This window comes from Chlorocebus sabaeus, chromosome 21 (assembly GCF_047675955.1).
Source record: "Chlorocebus sabaeus isolate Y175 chromosome 21, mChlSab1.0.hap1, whole genome shotgun sequence".
In the NCBI taxonomy this organism is placed as follows: domain Eukaryota; kingdom Metazoa; phylum Chordata; class Mammalia; order Primates; family Cercopithecidae; genus Chlorocebus; species Chlorocebus sabaeus.
In genome coordinates, this window is record NC_132924.1 from 43,951,722 (window position 1) to 43,973,920 (window position 22,199).

Sequence of the window (22,199 nt, forward strand, 5' to 3'; positions counted from 1 at the left end):
AACCAGCTGGAAATGAGCTTACAGAAAGCAATTAATAGCAACAGAAAGAAATAGGAACCACAATAAGAGAAAGCCAACAGAACCAGCAGATAATTTGCATCCTGTGAACTTGGAGATGGCAGTCTTAATAGATTTGGCCATAAGTATGTTAAAAATATTCCTAGAGAGAAATCCTAAGACAAGAATAAACAATATGAAAAAGAACCAAATAGAACTCTACAGATAAAAAAATACAGTGATTGAAATAAAAGTCAGAGGATAGATTAAGAAATAGGCCGGATACAGATGAGAAGAGACTCAATATTAACTTTTGGAGACCTAATTGTAGAGTGCAGAAAGATAAAGAAATGGAACATCAGAAACACAAGTTAGAGAAAATGATTTAAAGTGCATCTCCTTAGTTAAGATTAGCACAAAATGGGAACAGGCTTTGATTTTAGAGATTACCTGACTTGATAGGTGGCAAATTAATGCGAAAATGCTTTGAAAAAAAAATCCCCAGAATAAACTGCGCTTGTGAACTATTGAACATATCAAAGAAAAAGAAAATTACCAGAAGATAAATGTTACCCCGTGGCTGTTGCTGTTTAGTTGAAAAGATTTTAATTATAACACAACTGAAGAGTGAAGGCTAGGACAAAACATTATTTTGTTTATTTTTTCTATATTAAATTTAAGAAATTCTAATTTTACTCTCTGAGGTAACATTAGATGTAGTAATGTAATGATGTAGTGATGTAGTAACAGAAAGCTCTTTGGAAGAGAGAGAATTGTAATGGGTACCACTTTGTGATTGATAGTGTCATACTAAACTTAGTTTATTTTGTATTTTAGCCATTATATGTAATACCTTATGGATGTGAGTATGGAGGATGGGAATCTATCCTTTGGTGACATCCTTCTGTCTCAGTCTATCATTTCAGATTCTTCTTCATTTCATATTATCTTTTTTGTTTTCTTCATCTTCCTCCTTTTTTGTGTCTTTCGTTCCTCTTCATTTTGTTTTAAATGACTAGTATATGCTGACTGTGACCCATATGCTGTGGCAGGCGTTTGTAATGATCATGGCAAGACATATGCATTATATGCCATCACTGTACACCGGCGCAACCTGAACAGTGAGGAGATGTGGAAAACCTATCGTCGTTATAGTGACTTCCATGACTTCCACATGAGAATCACTGAACAGGTAATGAAGTTTTAAAAACTTGTGTACTTTATGTTGTTTCTTGATTTGATTTTGATTATAAATCTGAGGATGCTCAGGTATTGATATGTTTAAAAAATAAGGTAAGAATTTTTTGTATAATCACCATAAATCTTAGAATTAATCTGAGCATTTAACAAATAAATCAGATGTTGGACACTTCATCAGTCCTAACCATTACGGACTAGTGACAAACTATCAAGGGTATACCTTGGAAAATTAAAGTGAATACATGTTTCTGATTTTAAAATTTGTTTGTGTCTATTGTGCTTTTCGAAGTTTTTTTGGGCTTACTTCGAAGTAGGAATGGGGATTGCTGTAGGACATTTTGTGCTTTTGTTTTTGAAGGCATAGTTTAAACCTAGAAGTTATTTTAAATGGCAGTTTCATCTAGCAGTGTAACAGTGAAATGAATCCTTGATTCATTACTCAAATTATTTTGAATCACAACCTAAAATAAATTTAATATTAACCAAATAATATTTTTAATTCTTACTTTTAATTCTTTTAATTTTATTTTTAATTCTTGTTTTATAGAAATAATTTAAAAGGACTCTTAAAGATAACAAATCTAAAGAAATTATTTCCCTGTCCTATTTTTTAATTAAATATTTTATTTTCTCAACCTAAAAAAAATTTTGATGAATTGGAATAAATGATCTATGAAATTTATTTTAACTCTTAAAAAGTCTTTGACTCATTCAGGGCTTTTAGGTATACAACTGGTATTAAACCAATAATAGTTAAAAGTGACATCTGATTGGGTGAACTAAAGCTTTGAAATGACATTGCACTACTTTAGAAATCAGAAAATATCTTTTTCAACTTAATATAGTGGAAAATATATAGTTGGCACCATGATAATCTTATTAAAATATCTTGTGGATAGAGATTAATAGCTTTAAAGTGATGAAAAACAGGTTAATGTTGACTTCTGAAGCCTGTATTAAAAGGACTATTTTGAATTATATTAATAAGAAAATTAATAACTTTAGACGTACCTGTTCTTCTGTTCTGAAGTCAAATATAACCTTTCTTCATCTTTAGACTTGTTTGCAGAGATGAAATAACTTTCTGCCCCACATTGAAGAAATAATTGCTTTACCTTTTTAAAATATTACCTGTTTGATATTGTTTTAAAAGCATATAGCTCATATATCTTTTTATTCCCATCCTTACACTTTAACCAAACATGGTAATTTAAAAAGTAATTTGAATTGGTAAGAGTTTTATTTATTTGCAAATGAATTTACTTGCAAATTAATGAGAGTATTGTTTAATATGAAATTTTTATTGTGTAAATAGTTGTAATTTTCTTTCTAGTTAAGAGGAATAATCATTCCCTGATTTAAATGTAGAGCTAGACTAGAACTGTAGGCATTAAGTTTACATATTGACAAATGTAAATGAAGAACATACCTTTTAAGAAAACTTTAAGAGGACAGTTCATACAGAAATTTCCCTTTTCAATTCAGCACCAGAAATTATATGACATTGATACAGCACAATTTCTTTTTCAAACAGCTCATGCAAGTGAAATGGACGTGTTTTGACTTGGTGTTTCCTTTTTTGTGTTTGTGTGTGTGGGTGTGGGGGTGTGTGTGCGTGTGTTTCTTATAAAGTCACAGTAGTGATTAAGTGTTTAGATTGTTCACAGAACTTAAGAGATTAAAAACTCTTAAATGAAAATTAGGTTTTAGTAAAATATTAAGTATCTGTAAATAAGACTTAGGGTGTTTGCCTTTTATCTCAGCCTTATCTATATTTTAAAAACAAATCCCTTATAAAATAATGGAAGAAAAATGTAACGATTTGTAATTCAGCAGTTGGTCACAGTACAGCCTGTTAACATGAACAAATGGTAACTGCATAGAGCACTTAAAGTAAAATTGTTTTAAAACAAGTTTCATTTTGTTTATATCATTTCGTGATACAACATTTTTTCCAAGACCAAGCTAGGTGCCTCACACCTATAATTCCAGCACTTTGGGAGGCTGAGGTGGGCAGATTGCTTGAGGTCAGGAGTTTGAGACCAGCCTGGGCAACATGGCGAAACCTTCTCTCTACAAAAAATACAAAAAATTAGCTGGGTGTGGTGGTGCCTGCCTGTAGTCCCAGCTACTCAGGAGGCTGAGGTGGGAGGATCACTTGAGCCTGGGAGGTGGAGATTGCAGTGAGCTGAGATCCTACCACAGCACTCCAGCCTGGGTGACAGAGCGAGACCCTGTTCCATAAATAAATAAATGACAGAGTGAGACCCTGTTCCGTAAATAAATAAATAAATAAATAAATGAAAATCCAAGCTAAATGTATGAGCTATCATTTATTTTCTTTAAAGATTTTAATAATCTTATTTGTTGTTTTATGGAGACTTATAAGAATTAAAAGAAACTAATTAAAATGTTAAATGTCATGATTTTGGAAACGGCCTGAGCTGCTCATTCATTGATTTAACAAATATTTATTAGGCTTTTCCTATGTGTCTGGTACTTTTCTTGGTGCTAGCAACATAGAAGGGAACAAGACAGACCAAGTCCTTGCCTCTAAGTGCTTATAGTGTAGTAGTTACTGTGCATTTCTGTTTTATTTGGTGAAATCTATATGGGTACAGATAAACTACTAATGATTTAAATGATAATATTAAGTATTCATTAAGATAACTGAGTAAAAATATGCACCATATTAAACAAATTTTGAATTACTTTAATACAAAATTTTAAATCTGTTCTTTAAATTTTCCAGGAGTGTATTGGGAATCTAAACTTGGTGTGTTTAATGTAGAAAAGTAAGATCTTTGATTTTAGAATGTCTGCGATTTATGTTTAGTATTTGAATTATTTGTAAACATTGACATCCTCTGTTATAATTTATTTTAGTTCTTTTTTGCTGAATTTCTAATTTTTTTTTAAATGCCTTTAAAAATATTTTCATGAATTGTTGGCAGAGGGAATTACATTACTTTTCAGGGAATGGGCAATTGTTTTGTTCGTACTTTAAAATAATATTTTAAATAGCAAGTTTATGATGAGTTAATACAGAGTGTAAATTTTCACATTTTCTCCCTTGCTTTTATAGTTTGAGAAAAGTGTTAGTGATTTATGTTTCTGTTCCAGACAGACAACTTACAACGGAGTTTGTTTTGGTAATTTAGGCTTTAAGAAAACAACTGTTATTGTAGTTTTTTTTTTCTTTTTATTAGCAAGGTTTAATATTTTAAAGTTTCTGAAATAATTTGTTGTTTTAATGGATACTGTCATATTGCCTTGGTATATTAGTTTGGTAGGGCTGCCCTAATAAAATACCGCCAGCTGGGTGGCCCAAATAACAGAAATTTATTTTCTGACAGTTCCAGAAACTAGAAATCAAAGATCAAGGTATTGACAGTTTGGTTTGTCGTGAGGCCTTACTTCTTGGCTTGTAGATGGCAGGGTTCTTGCCATGTCCCTATGTGGCCATTTCCCTGTGTGATGCATTCCTCTTGTCTCTTAGTGGGTCCAAATTTTCTTTTCTGATAGGATACCAGTCAGGTTGGGTTGGGGCCCACCCTAAGGGGCTCATTTAAACTTAATCATCTCTTTAAGGGCTTTATCTCTGAATTCAGTCACAGTCTGAGGCACTGAAAGTTAGGGCTTCAACATGAATTTGAGGAAATACAGTACAAGCACAGAAGAATTGGTAATGCCAGAAAAAATATGTATTTTCTAAAATTGAATCAGTAGTTTAATGTGAATAGGTCATATTGCAGGAAATATCTTTTAGGACACCTTGAAAAAGTAAATTTGCTTCCAAAAAAATTTTTTTTGACATGTGATATTCAGTGAGGATCCCATTTCTAATACTTCTGTGAATCACCACATTTGAGAATATTGCTATAGTATGATGTTTTCTCTGTAAATTACCTGTACCCATTTTTGGTTTTCCTCCCAATACTGGAGTAAAAAACTACTTTTGCCTTTCATGTGTAACATATAATGAACTCGCTCACATTTTAGCTCTAAGCAGCCATCAGATTTGTCCTTCTTTTAATAATGTATCAGAATCTTCCAGTTTGGGGATGGAAATTATCCTAATCCTTTTCATTTCTCTTCTCTTTAATCTCTGCACCAAGAATTAGTTTTCTTTACAGAAATGTTCTTCTTTTGAACAAATAATTGTTTAAAAAAGTTTGTTTCACTTTAGGATATGTATCACATGGGAAAAGTGGTGAGGCCTGTTTGAATTTCAGTACTAGGCTGTTGGTCAGGTACAGTCACTAGTTAAATGACTTTGCTGTTAAACTATTTTAGCAGCTAGTATGGTTAAAAAAAATCTATGTTTTAACAAGGCATTATAGATTACGATGATGGACCTTTGAAGGTGCATCCAAATGTTAAGTCCGTAAGTGCTAGACTTATAGTATACACATTTACTTTGTGTTTGTGATTTTACAAAGATAAAGTATATGCTGACTGTTACTAATTTTTTTGGTTAGTGTAATCTATGAGTTTATGTTTAATGTGGTTGATGGGACAAAGGTATCAATATTTATTATAATTGTATATACACAGGGTTATAATATAGCTACTATCTGTATTTTGAAAATTGTCATTTTATTTGCTAGTACTTTATTCACAGGTCAAAGACTTATTAAGGAAAATATTTTTTAAAACCTTTTATTATAAAAATTTTGAACAATCTCAACATTAGGGAGAATATGAAATTAAATCCCACATGGTCAAAATCCATCTTCATCATTTATGCAAATTTGTCATTCTTGATTTAAGATACTTTTTAAATAAATAATATTAGAACGTGTTTTGAGTATATTTGGACATTTTTTTTATTTTCTGATTTTCACGTAATATATTGCAAAATTATCTGTTGAAGATGGTTTTGTTATTGTTGTTTGAGGTGGAGTTTCGCTCTTGTTGCCCAGACTGGAGTGCAATGGCGCACTTTCGTCTCATCGTAACCTCTACCTTCTGGATTCAAGCTATTCTCCTCCCTGAGCCTCCCAAGTAACTGGGATTACAGGCATGTGCACCACGCCCAGCTAATTTTGTATTTTTAATAGAGACGGGGTTTCTCCGTGTTGGTCAGGCTGGTCTCAAACTCCCGACCTCAGGTGATCTGCCTGCCTCAGCTTCCCAAAGTGCTGGGATTACAGGCATGAGCCACCGCACCTGGCCTGAAGATGTTTTTAATATGTAGAGAAATCATCACTTGGGGAAACCTTTTGTCTTTATAAAAAGTGCTATTGAATGTATTTTGTTTTACAGTTTGAAAGTCTATCAAGCATATTGAAGCTTCCTGGAAAAAAGACTTTTAATAATATGGATAGAGATTTTTTAGAAAAGAGAAAAAAGGATCTAAATGCATATTTGCAGGTAAGCTCATGCTTACTATAATCTACAGATTTTCATTTAATATAGCACACAGGTATAGAACGTTTTTCATTTAATATAGCACACAGAGTGTTTTTACTGTAATCGCAGGATAGCCACCACTTTTGTGCAGCATGTCAAGTGTGACATGCAGTCTGCTTAGTAATTTGTAAACATTATTTCTGTGTGTATTGATTAACTTGGAAGTTTTTAGACACTCCGTGTTAGGGATTTTGCTTGTTTGTGTTTAGATAAATGCACATGCCTGTCTTCTCCTGGCTCAAACATTTGAATTTTTTGTTTAAAGTGCTAAATGTCTGTATCATTTATTTACAAGATTCTTAAGAAAAATTACTTTTTCCCAAATCTTTTATCATAAATGTATCTTTTAGATGTTGCTGTATTGTGTACTTCTTAGCTAATGAACTCAGTATGTCAAAACTTGTTCCATTGAAGGGACCAAGCTAGAATGTTGTAACATTCCAGTTGTGAAAGCAATATTTTATTTGGGGCTTCCGTGTAACACTTGAATGTTTTTGTTTGGATTATTTTATGTACTTTATTTCATACCATTTTTATTTAATGTTTTGTTTGTTTTGAGACAGGGTCTTGCTCTGTCACCTAGGCTGGAATGCAGTGGTGCCATAATAGCTCACTGCAGCTTTGAACTCCTGGGCTCAAGGGATCCTCCTGCCTCAGCCTGCTAAGTAACTAGGACTACAGGTGCATGCCACTGTGCCTGGCTAATTTTTTTAATTTTTTGGTAGAGATGGGGTCTTACTTTGTTGCCCAGGCTGGTCTTGTATTCCTGGCTCGAGCAATTTTCCCACCTCAGTCTCCAAAAGTGCTGGGATTACAGGCATGAGCCACCTTGCCCAGATTATTTAATTTTAACTCTAGAATTACTATGCAAATAACGTAACAGTTTTCTAACGTGGATCTTCTTAGTATAAGCTATAAGATCTGAAAATAAAATAGTAAATATATTCGGACAACTTTCATATTAGTACACTTAAAGTCAAAATAGCTGACGTGAAGAATATGTATACCTAACTGTTAATTGTCATAAAATTATTGGTGACTTTATCTTAACTGTATAATTGGGTTTTTAAAAATATAAATTGATATTTTTTACTATACGTTCTTAAAATTTATGAGCTAAAGTTATAAACAATAGTTAATTTCTAGCATCCTGTCAGTTTAAGATAATCTCTCTTTTTTTTTTTTCCTGTTAGTTACTGTTAGCTCCTGAAATGATGAAGGCATCCCCAGCTTTAGCTCACTATGTGTATGATTTCCTTGAGAACAAAGCCTATAGTAAAGGAAAAGGGGATTTTGCTCGCAAGGTAAGTAAGCAGACCACTGCACTGGGTTTCTTTTTAGGTCTGTTTTCTTACTTTGTTTGTAATAAAAGAAAATAAATTTAGATTTGTATGTGTGTTTTAAAACTAGAAAATTTTATTAAGTTCTCCTCAGCATGTTTATCACTATTGATAGGAATATCTACATATAAACTCCTGTCTTGACATGTTGATTATAATTCAACAGATGCTTGAAAGGAAGAAAAAAAAATCTTAAAATGGTACATTAAGAAAAGTTTGCCTGAGACAAGTCACAAGCTTTTTGTTATCTTTAGAAGGAAATGTTTCGTTCTGAGAGAAAATGTCATTTACTTGGAATAATGATAAAAATATTAATAAAAGTATTTTTGCCTCTTGAGTAAAATCTTTATTATATAAAATATTTTAAATAATTTAAAATAGGATTTAAGACCTATACTTGGAAATCATAAGGTAAGACAGTAAATAAGTGCTTAAATTAGGTAGGATAGCTTAGTGGGTAAGAACACAAGCTTTGAAATCAGGCAGTCTTTTGGTTGAAATTCCTACTCTGCTATTTACTAGCTGTGACCTTGAGCATGTTACTGAACCTTTGGTACTTCAGTTTACTCAAGAAATTAAGATTTAAATTTCATTAGAACATTATGTGAATCATGCAATATTCTGTTTATTACAGTGCCTGGAAAATAATAAACCTCTGAATAAATGTTTGCTCTTAGTAATAGTAGCAATAGGAGCAGGAGCAGCAGTGGGGGAAGCTGGTATTATTTATACCACTCTGTATTTTATCACTTTTTATAAGTCTGAAATTATTTCAAAATGAAAATGTAAAAAGAATAAGGACTTTCTCACTACGCTTCATCCCCCTAAAAAGACCAACTTTTTAGAAAAGATTAAGGAATTAATATAAAATAAGTAAAAATTAACAATTATAGGAAGTTTGTGCCAAGCATGGTGGCTCATGCCTGTAATCCCAGTGCTTTGGGAAGCTGAGGCGGGTGGATTGCTTGGGCCTAGGAGTTCAAGACTAACCCTGGTAACATAGCGAGACCCTGTCTCTACAAAAAATAAAAAATACTAGCTGGGCATGTTGGTGCACACCTATAGTCCCATATACTCAAGTGGCTGAGGTGGGAGGATCGCTTGAGCCTAGGAGGCCAAGGCTTCAGTGAACCATGGTCATGCCACTGCACACTCCAGCCTGTGAGACAAAGCAAGAACCTGTCTCAAGAAAAAAACAAAAAAAGAGTTCATATGATTACTTTAGGATTTTTGATTGTATAGTTTGGTGCAAAAGTAATTGCGGTTTTTGAACATTAAAAAAATGGCAAAAAACACAATTACCTTTGCACCAACCTAATAACATTTCTAAGTTAGTGTTTGATTTTAATAATAAGTTCCAGGGTGTGGACCTTACAATGGAGGGGAAAAATATATGTTGCTTGTCTGTGTATTTCCTGATTGAAGTGATTGAGTTAAATTCCAACTTTGAGCAGTTTTATTGTCACTGGAGATGCATTTTAGTCTTCCATGTTTTTTATGTTTATGTATCTTTTCTCCTCTAAAGATTGTATCCATTTTAAGATAAACTGATAAATTGATAACAGCTTTTGGAGATAAAAGAAATATTAAAGTACACTTTTTTAAAACCAAACAACAATAGCACATGTGTGTGTCCCAGCAGTTATATACCACTTTTTTTTTTCATTTTTTATTTTTTATACTTTAAGTACTTGTATACATGTGCAGAATGTGCAGGTTTGTTACATAGGTATACATGTACCATGGTGGTTTGCTGCACCCATCAATCTGTCAACTACATTAGGTATTTCTCCTAATGCTATCCCTCCCGTAGCCCCCAACCCCCTGATAATCCCTGGTGTGTGATGTTCCCCTCCCTGTGTCCATGTGTGAGAACATGCGGTGTTTGGTTTTCTGTTCTTGTGTTAATTTCCTGAGAATGATGGTTTCTAGCTTTATCCATGTCCCTGTAAAGGACATGAACTCATCGTTTTATATGGTTGCATAGTATTCCATGGTGTATACGTGCCACATTTTCTTTATCCAGTCTATCATCGATGGCCTTTTGGGTTGGTACCAAGTCTTTGCTATTTTGAACAGTGCTGCAGTCAACATACGTGTGCATGTGTCTTTACAGTAGAATGATTTATCATAAATATTTTGGGTATGTACTCAGTAATGAGATTACTGGGTCAAATGGTATTTCTGGTTTAGATCCGTGAGGAATCACCTCACTGTCTTCCACAGTGGTTGAACTAATTTACACTCCCACCAATGGTGTAAAAGCATTCCTATTTCTCCACATCCTCTCCAACATCTGTTGTTTCCTGACTTTTTAATGATTGCCATTCTAATTGGCATGAGATGGTATCTCCTCGCAGTTTGATATGCATTTCTCTAATGACCAGTGATGGTGAGCTTTTTTTCATGTTTGTTGACTGCATAAATGTCTTCTTTTGAGAAGTATCTGCTTATATCCTTCACCTACTTTTTGATGGGTTTTTTTTTTTTTTTTTCTTGTAAGTTTGTTTAAGTTCTTTGTAGATTCTGGATATTAGCCCTTTGTCAGATGGAGAGATTGCAAAAATTTTCTCCCATTCTGTAGGTTGCCTCAGTTCATGCTGATGGTAGTTTCTTTTCCTGTATAGAAGCCCTTTAATTTAATTAGATCCCATTTGTCAATTTTGGCTTTTGTTGCCATTGCTTTTGGTGTTTTAGTCATGAAGTCCTTGCCCATGCCTATGTCCTGGATGGTATTGCCTAGGTTTTCTTCTAGGGTTTTTATGGTTTTTAGGTCTTACATTTAAGTCTTTAATCCATCTTGAATTAATTTTTGTATAAGGTGTAAGGAAGGGATCCAGTTTCAGCTTTCTGCATATGACTAGCCAGTTTTCCTAGCACCATTTATTAAATAGGGAATCCTTTCCCTATTGCTTGTTTTTGTCAGAGTTTTCAAAGATCAGATGGATGTAGATGTATGGTGTTATTTCTGAGGCCTCTGTTCTGTTCCGTTGGTCTATATATCTGTTTTGGTACCAGTAACATGCTGTTTTGGTTACTGTAACTTTGTAATATGATTTTGAAGTCAGGTAGCATGATGCCTCCAGCTTTCATCTTTTTGCTTAGGATTCTCTTGGCTATATGGGCTCTTTTTACTTCCATATGAAATTTAAAGTAGTTTTTTCTAATTCTGTGAAGAAAGTCAGTGGTAGGTTGATGGGGACAGCATTGAATCTATAAATTACTTTGGATAGTATGGCCATTTTCACAACATTGATTCTTCCTATCCTTGAGCATGGAATGTTTTTCCACTTATTTGTATCTTCTCTTATTTTCTTGAGCATTAGTTTGTAGTTCTCCTTAAAGAGGTCCTTCACATCCCTTGTAAGTTGTATTCCTAGGTGTGTTATTCTCTTTGTAGCAATTGTGAATGGGCGTTTACTCATGATTTGGCTCTCTGTTTGTCTATTACTGGTGTCTGGGAATGCTTGTGATTTTTGCACATTGATTTTGTAACCTGAGACTTTGCTGAAGTTGCTTATCAGCTTAAGGAGATTTTGGGCTGAGATGATGAGGTTTTCTAAATATACAATCATGTCATCTGCAAACAGAGATAATTTGACTTTCTCTCTTCCTATTTGAATACCCTTTATTCTTTCTCTTGCCTGATTGTCCTGGCCAGAACTTCCAATACTGTGTTGAACAGGAGTGGTGAGAGAGGGTATACTTGTCTTGTGCTGGTTTTCAATGGGAATGCTTTGAGCTTTTGTCCATTCAGTATGATATTGGCTGTGTTTTTGTCATAAATAACTCTTATTATTTTGAGATACGTTCCATTGATGCCTAGTTTATTGAGAGTTTTTAGCATGAAGGGGTGTTGAATTTTGTTGAAGGCCTTTTCTGCATCTATTGAGATAATTATATGGTTTTTGTCATTGGTTCTGTTTATGTGATGGATGACGTTTATTGATTTGTGTACGTTGAACCAGCCTTGCATTCCAGGGATGAAGCCAACTTGATTGTAGTGGATAAGCTTTTTGATGTGCTGCTGGATTCGGTTTCACAGTATTTTATTGAGGATTTTCACATTGATGTTCATCAGGCGTATTGACCTGAAATTTTCTTTTTTTGTTGTGTCTCTGACAAGTTTTGGTGTTAGGATCATGCTGGCCTCGTAAAATGAGTTAGGGAGGACTCCCTCTTTTTCTGTTGTTGGGAATAGTTTCAGAAGGAATGGTACCAGCTCCTCTGTACCTATAGTAGAGTTTGTACCTCTGGTAGAATTGTACCTCTGGTAGAATTTGGCTGTGAAGCCATCTGGTCCTGGGCTTTTTTTCTTTGGTAGGCTATTAATTGCTGCCTCAGTTTCAGAACTTGTTATTGGTCTATTTAGGGATTTGACTGCTTGGTTTAGTCTTGGGAGGGTGGATGTGTCTAGGAATTTATTCATTTCTTCTAGATTTTCTAGTTTGTGTAGAGTTGTTTATAGTGTTATCTGGTGGTAGTTTGTATTTCTGTGGGATCTGTGGTGATATCCCCTTTATCATTTTTTATTGTGTCTATTTGATTCTCCTCTTTTCTTCTGTATTAGTCTGGCTAGTCCTCTGTCTATCTTGTTGATCTTTTCAAAAAAAAACCCAGCTCTTGGGCTCATTGTTTTTTGAAGCATTTTTCGTGTGTCTGTCTCCTTCAGTTCTGCTCTGATCTTAGTTCTTTCTTGTCTTCTGCTAGCTTTTGAATTTGTTTGCTCTTGCTTCTCTAGTTCTTTTAATTGTGATGTTAGAGTGTCGATTTTAGATCTTTCCTGCTTTCTCCTGGAGGCATTTAGTGCTATAAATTTTCCTCTAAACACTGTTTGGCTGTGGCCCAGAGATTCTGGTATGTTGTGTCTTTGTTCTAATTAGTTTCAAGGAACGTATTTATTTCTACCTTTATTTCGTTATTTACCCAATGGACATTCCAGAGCAGGTTGTTCAGTTTCCATGTAGTTGTGCTGTTTTTAGTGAGTTTCTTAATCCTGAGTTCTAATTTGATTGCAGTGTGGTTTGAGAGACTGTTTGTTACGATTTCTGTTCTTTTGCATTTGCTGTTCTTTTGCATTTACTGCCAATTATGTGGTCAGTTTTAGAATAAGGGTGGTATGGTGCTGAGAAGAATGTATATTCTGTTGACTTGGGGTGGAGAGTTCTGTAGATATCTGTTAGGTCTGCTTGGTCCACAGCTAAGTTCAAGGCCTGAATATCCTTGTTAATTTTCTGTGTCTTTGGTCTGTCTAATATTGACAGTGGGGTGTTAAAGTCTCCCACTATTGTTGTGTGGGAGTCTAAGTCTCTTTGTAAGTCTGTTGCTTTATGAAACTGGGTGCTCCTGTATTGGGTGCATATATATCTAGGATAGTTAGCTTTTCTTGTTGCATTGATCCGTTTACCATTATGTAATACCCTTCTTTATCCCGTTTGGTCTTTGTTGGTTTGAAGTCTGTTTTATCAGAGACTAGGATTGCGATGCCTGCTTTTTTTTTGTTTCCATTTGCTTGGTAAATATTCCTCCATCCCTTTATTTTGAGCCTATGCATGTCTTTGCATGTGAGATGGGTCTCCTGAATACAGCACGCCAGCAGGTCTTGACTCTTTATCCAATTTGCCAGTCTGTCTCTTTTCATGGGGGGCATTTAGCCCATTTACATTTAAGGTTAATATTGTTATGTGTGAATTTGATCCTGTCATTATGATGCCAGCTGGTTATTTTGCCCATTAGTTGATGCAGTTTCTTCATAGTGTCAATGGTGTTTGCCATTTCGTATGTTTTTGCAGTGGCTGGTACTAGTTTTTCCCTTTCCATGTTTAGTGCTTCCTTTAGGAGCTCCTGTGAGGCAGGCCTGGTGGTGACAAAATCTCACAGCATTTGATTGTACAGAATTTTATTTCTCCTTTGCTTGTGAAGCTTTATTTGGCTGAATATGAAATTCTGGGTTGAAAATTATTTTCTTTAAGAATGTTTAATATTGGCCTCCACCCTCTTCTGACTTGTAGGGTTTCTGCAAGAGATCTGCTGTTAGTCTGATGGACTTCCCTTCATGGGTGATCCGACCTTTCTCTCTAGCTGCCTTTAACATTGTTTTCCTTCATTTCAACCTTGGTGAATGTGACGGTTTTGTCTTGGGGTTGCTCTTCTCGAGGAGTATCTTTGTGGTGGTCTCTGTATTTCCTGAATTTGAATGTTGGCCTGCCTTGCTAGGTTGGGGAAGTTCTCCTGGATAATATCCTGAAGAGTGTTTTCCAACTTGGTTCCATTCTGTCACTTTCAGGTACACCAATCAAACTTAGGTTTGATCTTTTCTCATAGTCCCATATTTCTTGGAGGCTTTGTTCATTTCTTTTCATTCTTTTTTCTCTAATCTTGTCTTCACACTTTATTTCATTAAGCTGATCTTCAATCTGTGATATCCTTTTTTTCCGCTTAATCGATTCAGCTATTGATACTTGTGTATGCTTCACAAAGTTCTCGTGCTGTGTTTTTCAGCTCCGTCAGGTCATTTATGATCTTCTCTACATTGGTTATTGTAGTTAGCAATTCAGCTATCCTTTTTTCAAAGTTCTTAGCTTCCTTGCATTGGGTTAGAATATGCTCCTTTGGGTCAGAGGAGTTTTACTCACCTTCTGAAGCTTACTTCTATCAATTTGTCAAACTCATTCTCCATCCAGTTTTGTTCCTTTGCTAGTGAGGACTTGTGATCCTTTGGAGGAGAAGACGCCTTTTGGTTTTGGAATTTTCAGCCTTTTTGCGCTGGTTTTTCCTCTTCTTTGTGGATTTATCTACCTTTGGTCTTTGATGTTGCTGACCTTCAGATGGGTTTCTGTTTGCATGTCCTTTTTGTTGATGTTGATGCTGTTCCTTTCTGTTTGTTAGTTTTCCAACAATCAGGCCCCTCTGTGGCAAGTTTGCTGGAGTTTGCTGGAGGTCCGCTTCAGACCCTGTTTGCCCGAGTATCACCAGCGGAGGCTGCAGAGCAGCCAAGATTGCTGCCTGTTCCTTCCTGTGGATGCTTCATCCCAGAGGGGCACTCTCCACATGCCAGCTGGAGCTCTCCTGTATGAGATGTCTGTTGATCCCTGATGGGAGATGTCTCCCAGGCAGGAGGCATAGGGATCAGGGACCCACGTGAGGAGGCAGTCTGTCCCTTAGTAGAGCTCCCAGCTGTGCTGGGAGATCCGCCAGTCTTCAGAGCAGGCAGGCAGGAACATTTAAGCCTGCTGAAGCTGCGCCCACAACTGCACCTTTCCCCACATGCTCTGTCCCAGGGAGACTGGAGTTTTATCTATAAGCCCCTGTCTGGGGTTGCTGCCTTTCAGCGATACCCTGCCCAGAGAGGAGGAATCTAGTGAAGCAGTCTGGCTACAGTGGCTTTGCTGAGTTGCGGTGGGCTCCGCCCAGTTCGACCTTCCTTGTGGCTTTGTTTACACTATAAGGAGAAAACCACCTCTTCAAGCCTTAGTAATGGTGGACGCCCCTCCCCCCATCAAGCTCCAGTGTCCCAGGTTGACTTCAGACTGCTGTGCTGGCAGCAAGAATTTCAAGCTAGTGGATCTTATAGCTTGCTGGGCTCCATGGGGGTGGGATCTGCTGAGCTAGACCACTTGACTCCCAGGCTTCAGCTCTCTTTCCAGGGGAGTGAACAGTTCTGTCTGGGTGGCGTTCCAGGTACCACTGGGGTATGAAAAAGACCCCGGCAGTTAGCTTGGTGTCTGCCCAAACTGCTGCCCTGTTTTGTGCTTGAAACCCAGGCCCTGGTGGCGTAGGTACAGGAGGGAATCTGCTGGTCTGTGGGTTGCAAAGATTGGGAAAAGCGTAGTATCGGGACCAAAAATCACTGTTCCTCAAGGCACAGTCCTTCATGGCTTCCCTTGGCTGGGGGAGGGAGTTCCCTGACCCCTTGCATTTCCCGCCTGAGGTGACTCCCCACCCTGCTTCAGCTCGCCCTCTGTGGACTGCACTCACTGTCTAACCAGTCCCAGTGAGATGAACTGGGTACCTCAGTTGGAAATGGAGAAATCACCCACCTTCTGCGTTGATCTCGCTGGGAGCTGCGGACTGGAGCTGTTCCTATTTGGCCATCTTGCCAGCCACTCACTTTTTTTTTTAAAATTAATAATGGAGTCTTTCTGTCCTTCTGATTAATTTCTGGCAATCCACCATAACACACGTTTTTCGAAAACCATATTGGTGATAACCAAGATCATGCTGACCTCTTTAGAATGTCAGAATAATTTTTATGCATATTAAGAATTTGTGGTTTCCAGCTTTATTTCCTTTTTGACTAAATGATAGTTCAATTTTTTTTTTTTTATTTCACTGGAAATTAAATAGCTGTTAAAGTAGATCATCTGCAAACATTTTATCAGTGGCCATTCAGAACTTGAGAAATAAAATTTGTAACACATTAACTTGGTCACACAATGTATCGTAGCTTTAGAAAACCTGTGAAACAATTTTTAGAAAGACTAACTGACAAGTAGCCTTCCTCCTTTGTACCCAGTATCTTTCTATTCAGTTTTGTATCATGGTGAAGGCATTTTAAACTATAATTAAAGATCTAAATTTAAGTTAAAATACCATTGTATATGTTGTTGACATTACATATAACTCAGCCGGGGTGGTAATTGACTGAATATACAGCATCTGTGTAAGGACAGCTAAGTGTACACTTATGCTGGCAATCCATAATCTCCTGTGCATGATCATCTGAAAGTTTTTCTCTTTTTCTAAGAATCTACTTTAAAACAAATCTTGTTTTTGGAAATGTTTTCATACAATGATGGACTTTGCTTTTATGCCTATGAAATTCTGCCTCTTTCATGGTTAAGCAACAGAGTCGCTTTTAGAGGTTTTTCATTCTTACTCCACTTCCCTCCTACTACAAATGCTTGGGCTTTACCTTTAGGGAAAAAACATGCTTCTGTACTTCTGGGATACTACATAGACAACTATTTTTAATTATTAGGAAATTCATTTTATAGATTATATAGATTTAGTTTCTCTTAGAGTATCAATGGTAGTATAGCCTCATGCCTGGGTAAGCATATGAGATAGTATTCATTTAACCAATGCATAGTAGGTAAACTCAAGTTTCTGCTGTGAAGTGTAAGATGTATAAATTTCTAAAATATTTTTGAGGATGTCATACTATTTATAAACTCAGGTTGGGGATTAAATAGAAATTCATGCCTTTTATGCTTCTGAAATGCTATTTCTTCTGTGAACATTTTAACTTGTTAGCAAGGTGGCAGTTTTTTCCCAAGCTGCACATTTTAAATGTTGTATTGTCATGCTTAATGCTTATCCTGCTTTAGAATTCTACGCTATGTTCTCATGACTTAGCTTATTTATATGTTATTACCATTTAAAAGAAAAGGCCACAGTGTGCACGCGCGCGCGCACACACATGCACACACAAGAATCATTAGCCACACGTGAGAATTAACTTCATCTTTTTGTCTTTGTATTTCTCTTCACCAGTGGTCGTGTTTTTCTCATCTTTATTCAAGCCAGTTTCTGTCCTTTGATTTTACTCTTGGTTGTACTCTGACAGTGTCCCTTCTATGGGTGATTGTTCCGTCAAGCATGTCTGCGGTGTTAGTGGCTGAGCTTAAGCCAGGGAGTAACCAACCAAAACTCTCAGCCCTTGTGCAGTTATCTTGAAATTCACTTCTTATTAATACTCATTTTATCTTTTCTAGTTTTTCTTGATGAAAGCCATGAAAATATAATTAGAGTGAAGGAGTTTTGTCGTCTTGTTATCTATTAATGTTGCTATGATTCCTAAGCAGTGAGATTCAGTTTTGTTACTGTTACTCATTTTTTTCTTTTTGCATGGAACATAATTTGTTTTCCCTGGTAGCTTTTATGATGTTTAACTTTTTTTTTTTTTTTTTGGAAAATATTTCTGTAGTTTTGTATGACTGGTTTTGTGTCTTTTCTTTGATTTCTTTATTTTTGTTAAAAATCTCTCAGTCTCATCTGCATCTCTAGTCTGGTTTCTTTAGATGTCTCTTTATTAATTGAAATTATTTTACATTTTATGGCCATAATACCATTTTTGCTTTCTGTCACTCTGAAGATTTTTTATTCCTTTTTATATCTCTGGTCATATTTCCTTTTACAGTTTTTGTAATTCCACCTTGCTAAGATAAGATTTACATGTCTGATTTGCAACATCTCTTTTCCTTCTTTGTAGTGAACTTTAAATTTCCTCTGTAGATTTTAATTGCACATATAATGTATTCTAAAATTATTTTTTTTTAAAATCTTAAATATTTATTAGTTATTTCAGTTTTCTGTTTGTTTTACCTGTTTTCTATTCAGTATCTACTCAGAATACCTAATTGTTGCTTTGACCTGTGCCAGAAGTATATAGTGGCTAATTCTCGTTGCGTCAGTTTCTGTTTTGGAAAACATTTTTTTTTTCTTTTACAATTTTGAATGGAAAAGTTTTTTTATTCAAAATTTCTTTAATAAAGAGGCAGCCAAAGCTTATATTGATATTCTAAGAATAACCTCATCTGTCAAATTTTCAAATCATATATGTGTATGTGAAAATGCTTTTGTTTTTTGTGACAAAGGTCTCACTTTTGCCCAGGCTGGAGTGTGTGGAGTACAGTGGCATGATCACGGCTCTCTGCAGCCTTGAACTCCTGAGATCAAGCCATACTCTTGCCTCACCTTCCGCAGTAGCTCGGACCACAGGCATGTTCCAACATGCCTGGCCTTTTTTTTTTTTTTTTTTTTTTTGTAGAGATGGAGTCTCACTGTGTTGCCCAGGCTGGTCTCAAACTCCTGGATTCAAGTGATCCTCCCGCTACAGCCTGCCAAAGTGCTGCGATTATAGGCATGAGCCACTGTGCCCAGCCGAAAATACGTTTTTAAGACACACTGAAGACAACATTTCTGTACTTTTAAAATGTAACGACATAATATAAACTAGAAAATTATTGCATCTTTCCAGTGTTGCACTCTATATTTTCCAAGGCTTGTCATTTGGGTAACAACTCTGGTACAATAAAATCATGGTATAATATCTTTTTTCCCTTTAGATGGACACTTTTGTAAATCCGCTTCGCAATTCTATGAGGAATGTTTCAAATGCAGTTAAATCCCTTCCTGATAGCTTGGCAGAGGGAATGACTAAAATGTCAGACAACATGGGCAAAATGTCAGAAAGATTAGGTCAAGACATAAAGCAATCATTTTTTAAGGTAAGAAGACATTTTCAGTAATGTCTAAAGCAAACTGTTTTTAAGTCAACTAAGAGGTATTGAATTCTGGTTGGATTTACCTTATTCCCTTAACCTTATTTCTTTTCCAAACGTTGCTAGACACATAGTCTCATAAAGAATAAAAAACTAAAGAGAAAAATTCTTATCAGAAATGAGTATTATAAAATCCACTTACTTGTTAGTCTCTGCTGTGGTAGGGTTTTAAAATTCATTTAAAACCAAAGCTTAAAATTAGTAAAGTTAACTTTCTTTATCTTGTTTTATTTCATTATGCCATTTTTATCATAAAGTGCTATTAAATTTAGTAGCAAACAAATAAATTCTGTTGTGCAAATGAGTTATACTAGTATTCACTCAGGAAGCATAAAGTCTTATTTCTCCTGATTTACATGATAGAATGATTACCAGATCAAAGAGAAGAAAAGTTCATCATTACCATCAGTCTCTGGGCTCATACATTACTGGGTATAGACCTCTGCATGTCATAGAAGAATTTCCCAGGGAGATTTTTTTTTTAAATTACATTAACACATAAAGATACTAGACTATAGTTTGTTGAATTCCTAATTAACATTTTAAAAATCATTTTGACATAATTACTTGAAGTTGTAATCAAGGCTATAAAACATATGGCTATTAGAATTTTGTAGTGGATAGATTATGCTTGAATGTAAGGGAAATGTATGAAAACATAGGTATTCTTTAATCTAAGGGCCACTCCTAAAATTGTGTGAATCATACTTTTCTGTTAATTCTCGTACTTTCTCTGATGCCTCATTTTTATTTCTATTTGCGAGGAAGTATACTAACACTGAAATCAGTATTGTTCAATCCCACTTCTGCTGTTCATTACTCATATGAATTTGTACAAAAGTCACTGAACTTTTCTAGGCCTCTTTGTTGTCACCAATAACTTGAGATGGTCTTGACAATCCTTCCTGTGCTGACAAAATGATTTTCAGCCAATACTGATCTTTCTGTCCTTTCCATCTAACATTTTGTTAATTTCTTAAACATATTAACATACTATATCAAAAGCTCTTCATGGCAAAAAGAAAGTCGATTGGAGCTCTGTTCCCTGGCAGTACTACTAACTACAGTCGTACATCACTTAACAACAGGGATATGTTCTGATAAATGTGTCATTGGGCGATTTCATCATCTGGGAACATCATAGAATGAACTTACACAAACCTAGATGGTATGTGTAAGTTCCGCAGACCTGCTTCTCACTTAGGCTATATAGTATTGCCTATTGCTCCTAGGCTACTAACCTGTACAGCATGCTACTGTACTGAATACTATAGGCATTTTAACACAATGGTACACATTTGTGTATCTAAATATATCTACACAGAAAAAATGCAGTAAAAATATAGTGTTACAGTCTTATGGTACCACTCTGGTATCGTTGAACAAAACGTCGTTATGCGATGCATGACTTTTTGGCTTTCAAGTCATTTAACCTTTCATGACTTTGAATTCTTCTAAAAAATATGGGAGTTTGACTGACTAATTTTTCTTTCTAACTCAAAAGTCATTTATTTTGTAAAGGAGAAAACCCTTTTAGTAATGAAATAATTACTCTTTGTATTTGGGTCCAAATTTTAGATTGTTAAATTTGGCTTATATATTGTACCAAAAGTCAGATCAAATGCTGATACTCATTTAGGTTTATTATTGTGGTGTGTTCTTTCACTGTCTGCTTTAGTGTGTTTACTTTGTGGGTTTGTTTTTGGTTTTAGGTGCCTCCTTTAATTCCTAAGACTGATTCAGACCCTGAACATCGCCGAGTTTCGGCTCAACTTGACGATAATGTGAGTTAATTTTATTCTTGGTAGTATTTAGCTTAAGTCATACTTGGCATATCTTTTTAACTTTTTAATGAAGTGTAATATGTATATGTATCATTAATGTGCACATATTGTGAGTGTTTAAGCTTGAAGAATTCTTACAAACTGAACATGCCCATGTAATTAGCACTCTAATCAGAAAACAGCATAACCACTACTCCAGAATAGCCCCTCATCCTCTGTTCCTGTTAGGACCTTCTCCTCCACCAGGGACCATCACTATCCTAACTTCTACTCTGCTTTTATACTTTGTGTATATGAAACTGTAATGTATGTGTTCCATGAAGTCTGGCTTTTTTGCTTAACATTGTGATGTTCTTCCATGATGTTTTGTGTGATTGTAGTTTCTTCATTCTTGTGGCTTTATAGTATTCCATTTTGTGAATATAGTACAATCTATTTGTTGCATCATGAATAGTATTTCTGTGAACATTCATACATGTCTGTACATGTTTCTGTTGGATCTATACTTAGGAATGAAGTTGCTGTATCAGGATATATATATAAGTTCAGTTTTAGTAGATACTGCCAAGTACTTTTTCAAATTATTTGTACCGTTTACGTTGCTATCAGCAGTACATGAGAGTTCCAGTGTTCTACATCCTGCCAATATTCAGTATTTTGTCTTTCTAATTTTAGCCAATCTGGTTGTTGTATTTCATGTGAATTTGCGTTTTTATAACTGTTGAAATGTTGAACACCTTTTCATATGTTTATTGGCCATTTGAATGTTCTGTCTTATGCGTCTGTCAAGACCTTTTGTCATTTTTCTGTTGGCTTAGCTGTCTTAGTTCTTTTGATTAGTAGGAGTGCTTTATGTAATCTGAATGTGAGTTCTTTGTCGGATATATGTAATACATTGTCTTCTACTCTCTAGGTTTCCTTCTTGTGCTATATATGTAATCTGTGCCTATTACAGGGTCACAGACATGTCCTAGAATTTTCTTTAAAAATCTTTTTTGTTTTACTGTAACAACATTTAGGTTTGCAATTCATCTGGGATTGATTTTTGTATATGAATTGAGGTATGGGTCCAGTTGATCCAAACACCATTTACTGAAAGGGCCATCTTTTCCCCACTGTACTGTTTCTCCCTTATCACAAATCAGGTTACCGTATATGTTTGGATCTGTTTTATTCTG

The 22,199-nt window shown here is 35.4% G+C and overlaps 1 protein-coding gene across 4 annotated transcripts in view; it reads left to right on the top strand.

Moving 5' to 3' along the window:
* The window catches only part of SNX13 (sorting nexin 13), a 151,348-nt gene that overhangs the window by 119,594 nt on the left and 9,555 nt on the right, over positions 1 to 22,199 (top strand). For 2 of the 4 annotated variants that reach the window (XM_038004691.2, XM_073009078.1), the window contains 5 exons: positions 1,017 to 1,189; positions 6,466 to 6,573; positions 7,806 to 7,916; positions 19,022 to 19,183; positions 20,950 to 21,021. In XM_038004691.2, coding sequence (XP_037860619.1) covers positions 1,017 to 1,189; positions 6,466 to 6,573; positions 7,806 to 7,916; positions 19,022 to 19,183; positions 20,950 to 21,021 — 626 coding nt within the window. The remainder of the gene's footprint in view (positions 1 to 1,016; positions 1,190 to 6,465; positions 6,574 to 7,805; positions 7,917 to 19,021; positions 19,184 to 20,949; positions 21,022 to 22,199) is intronic. The other 2 variants (XM_007981963.3, XM_038004690.2) reach the window with 2 other exon arrangements.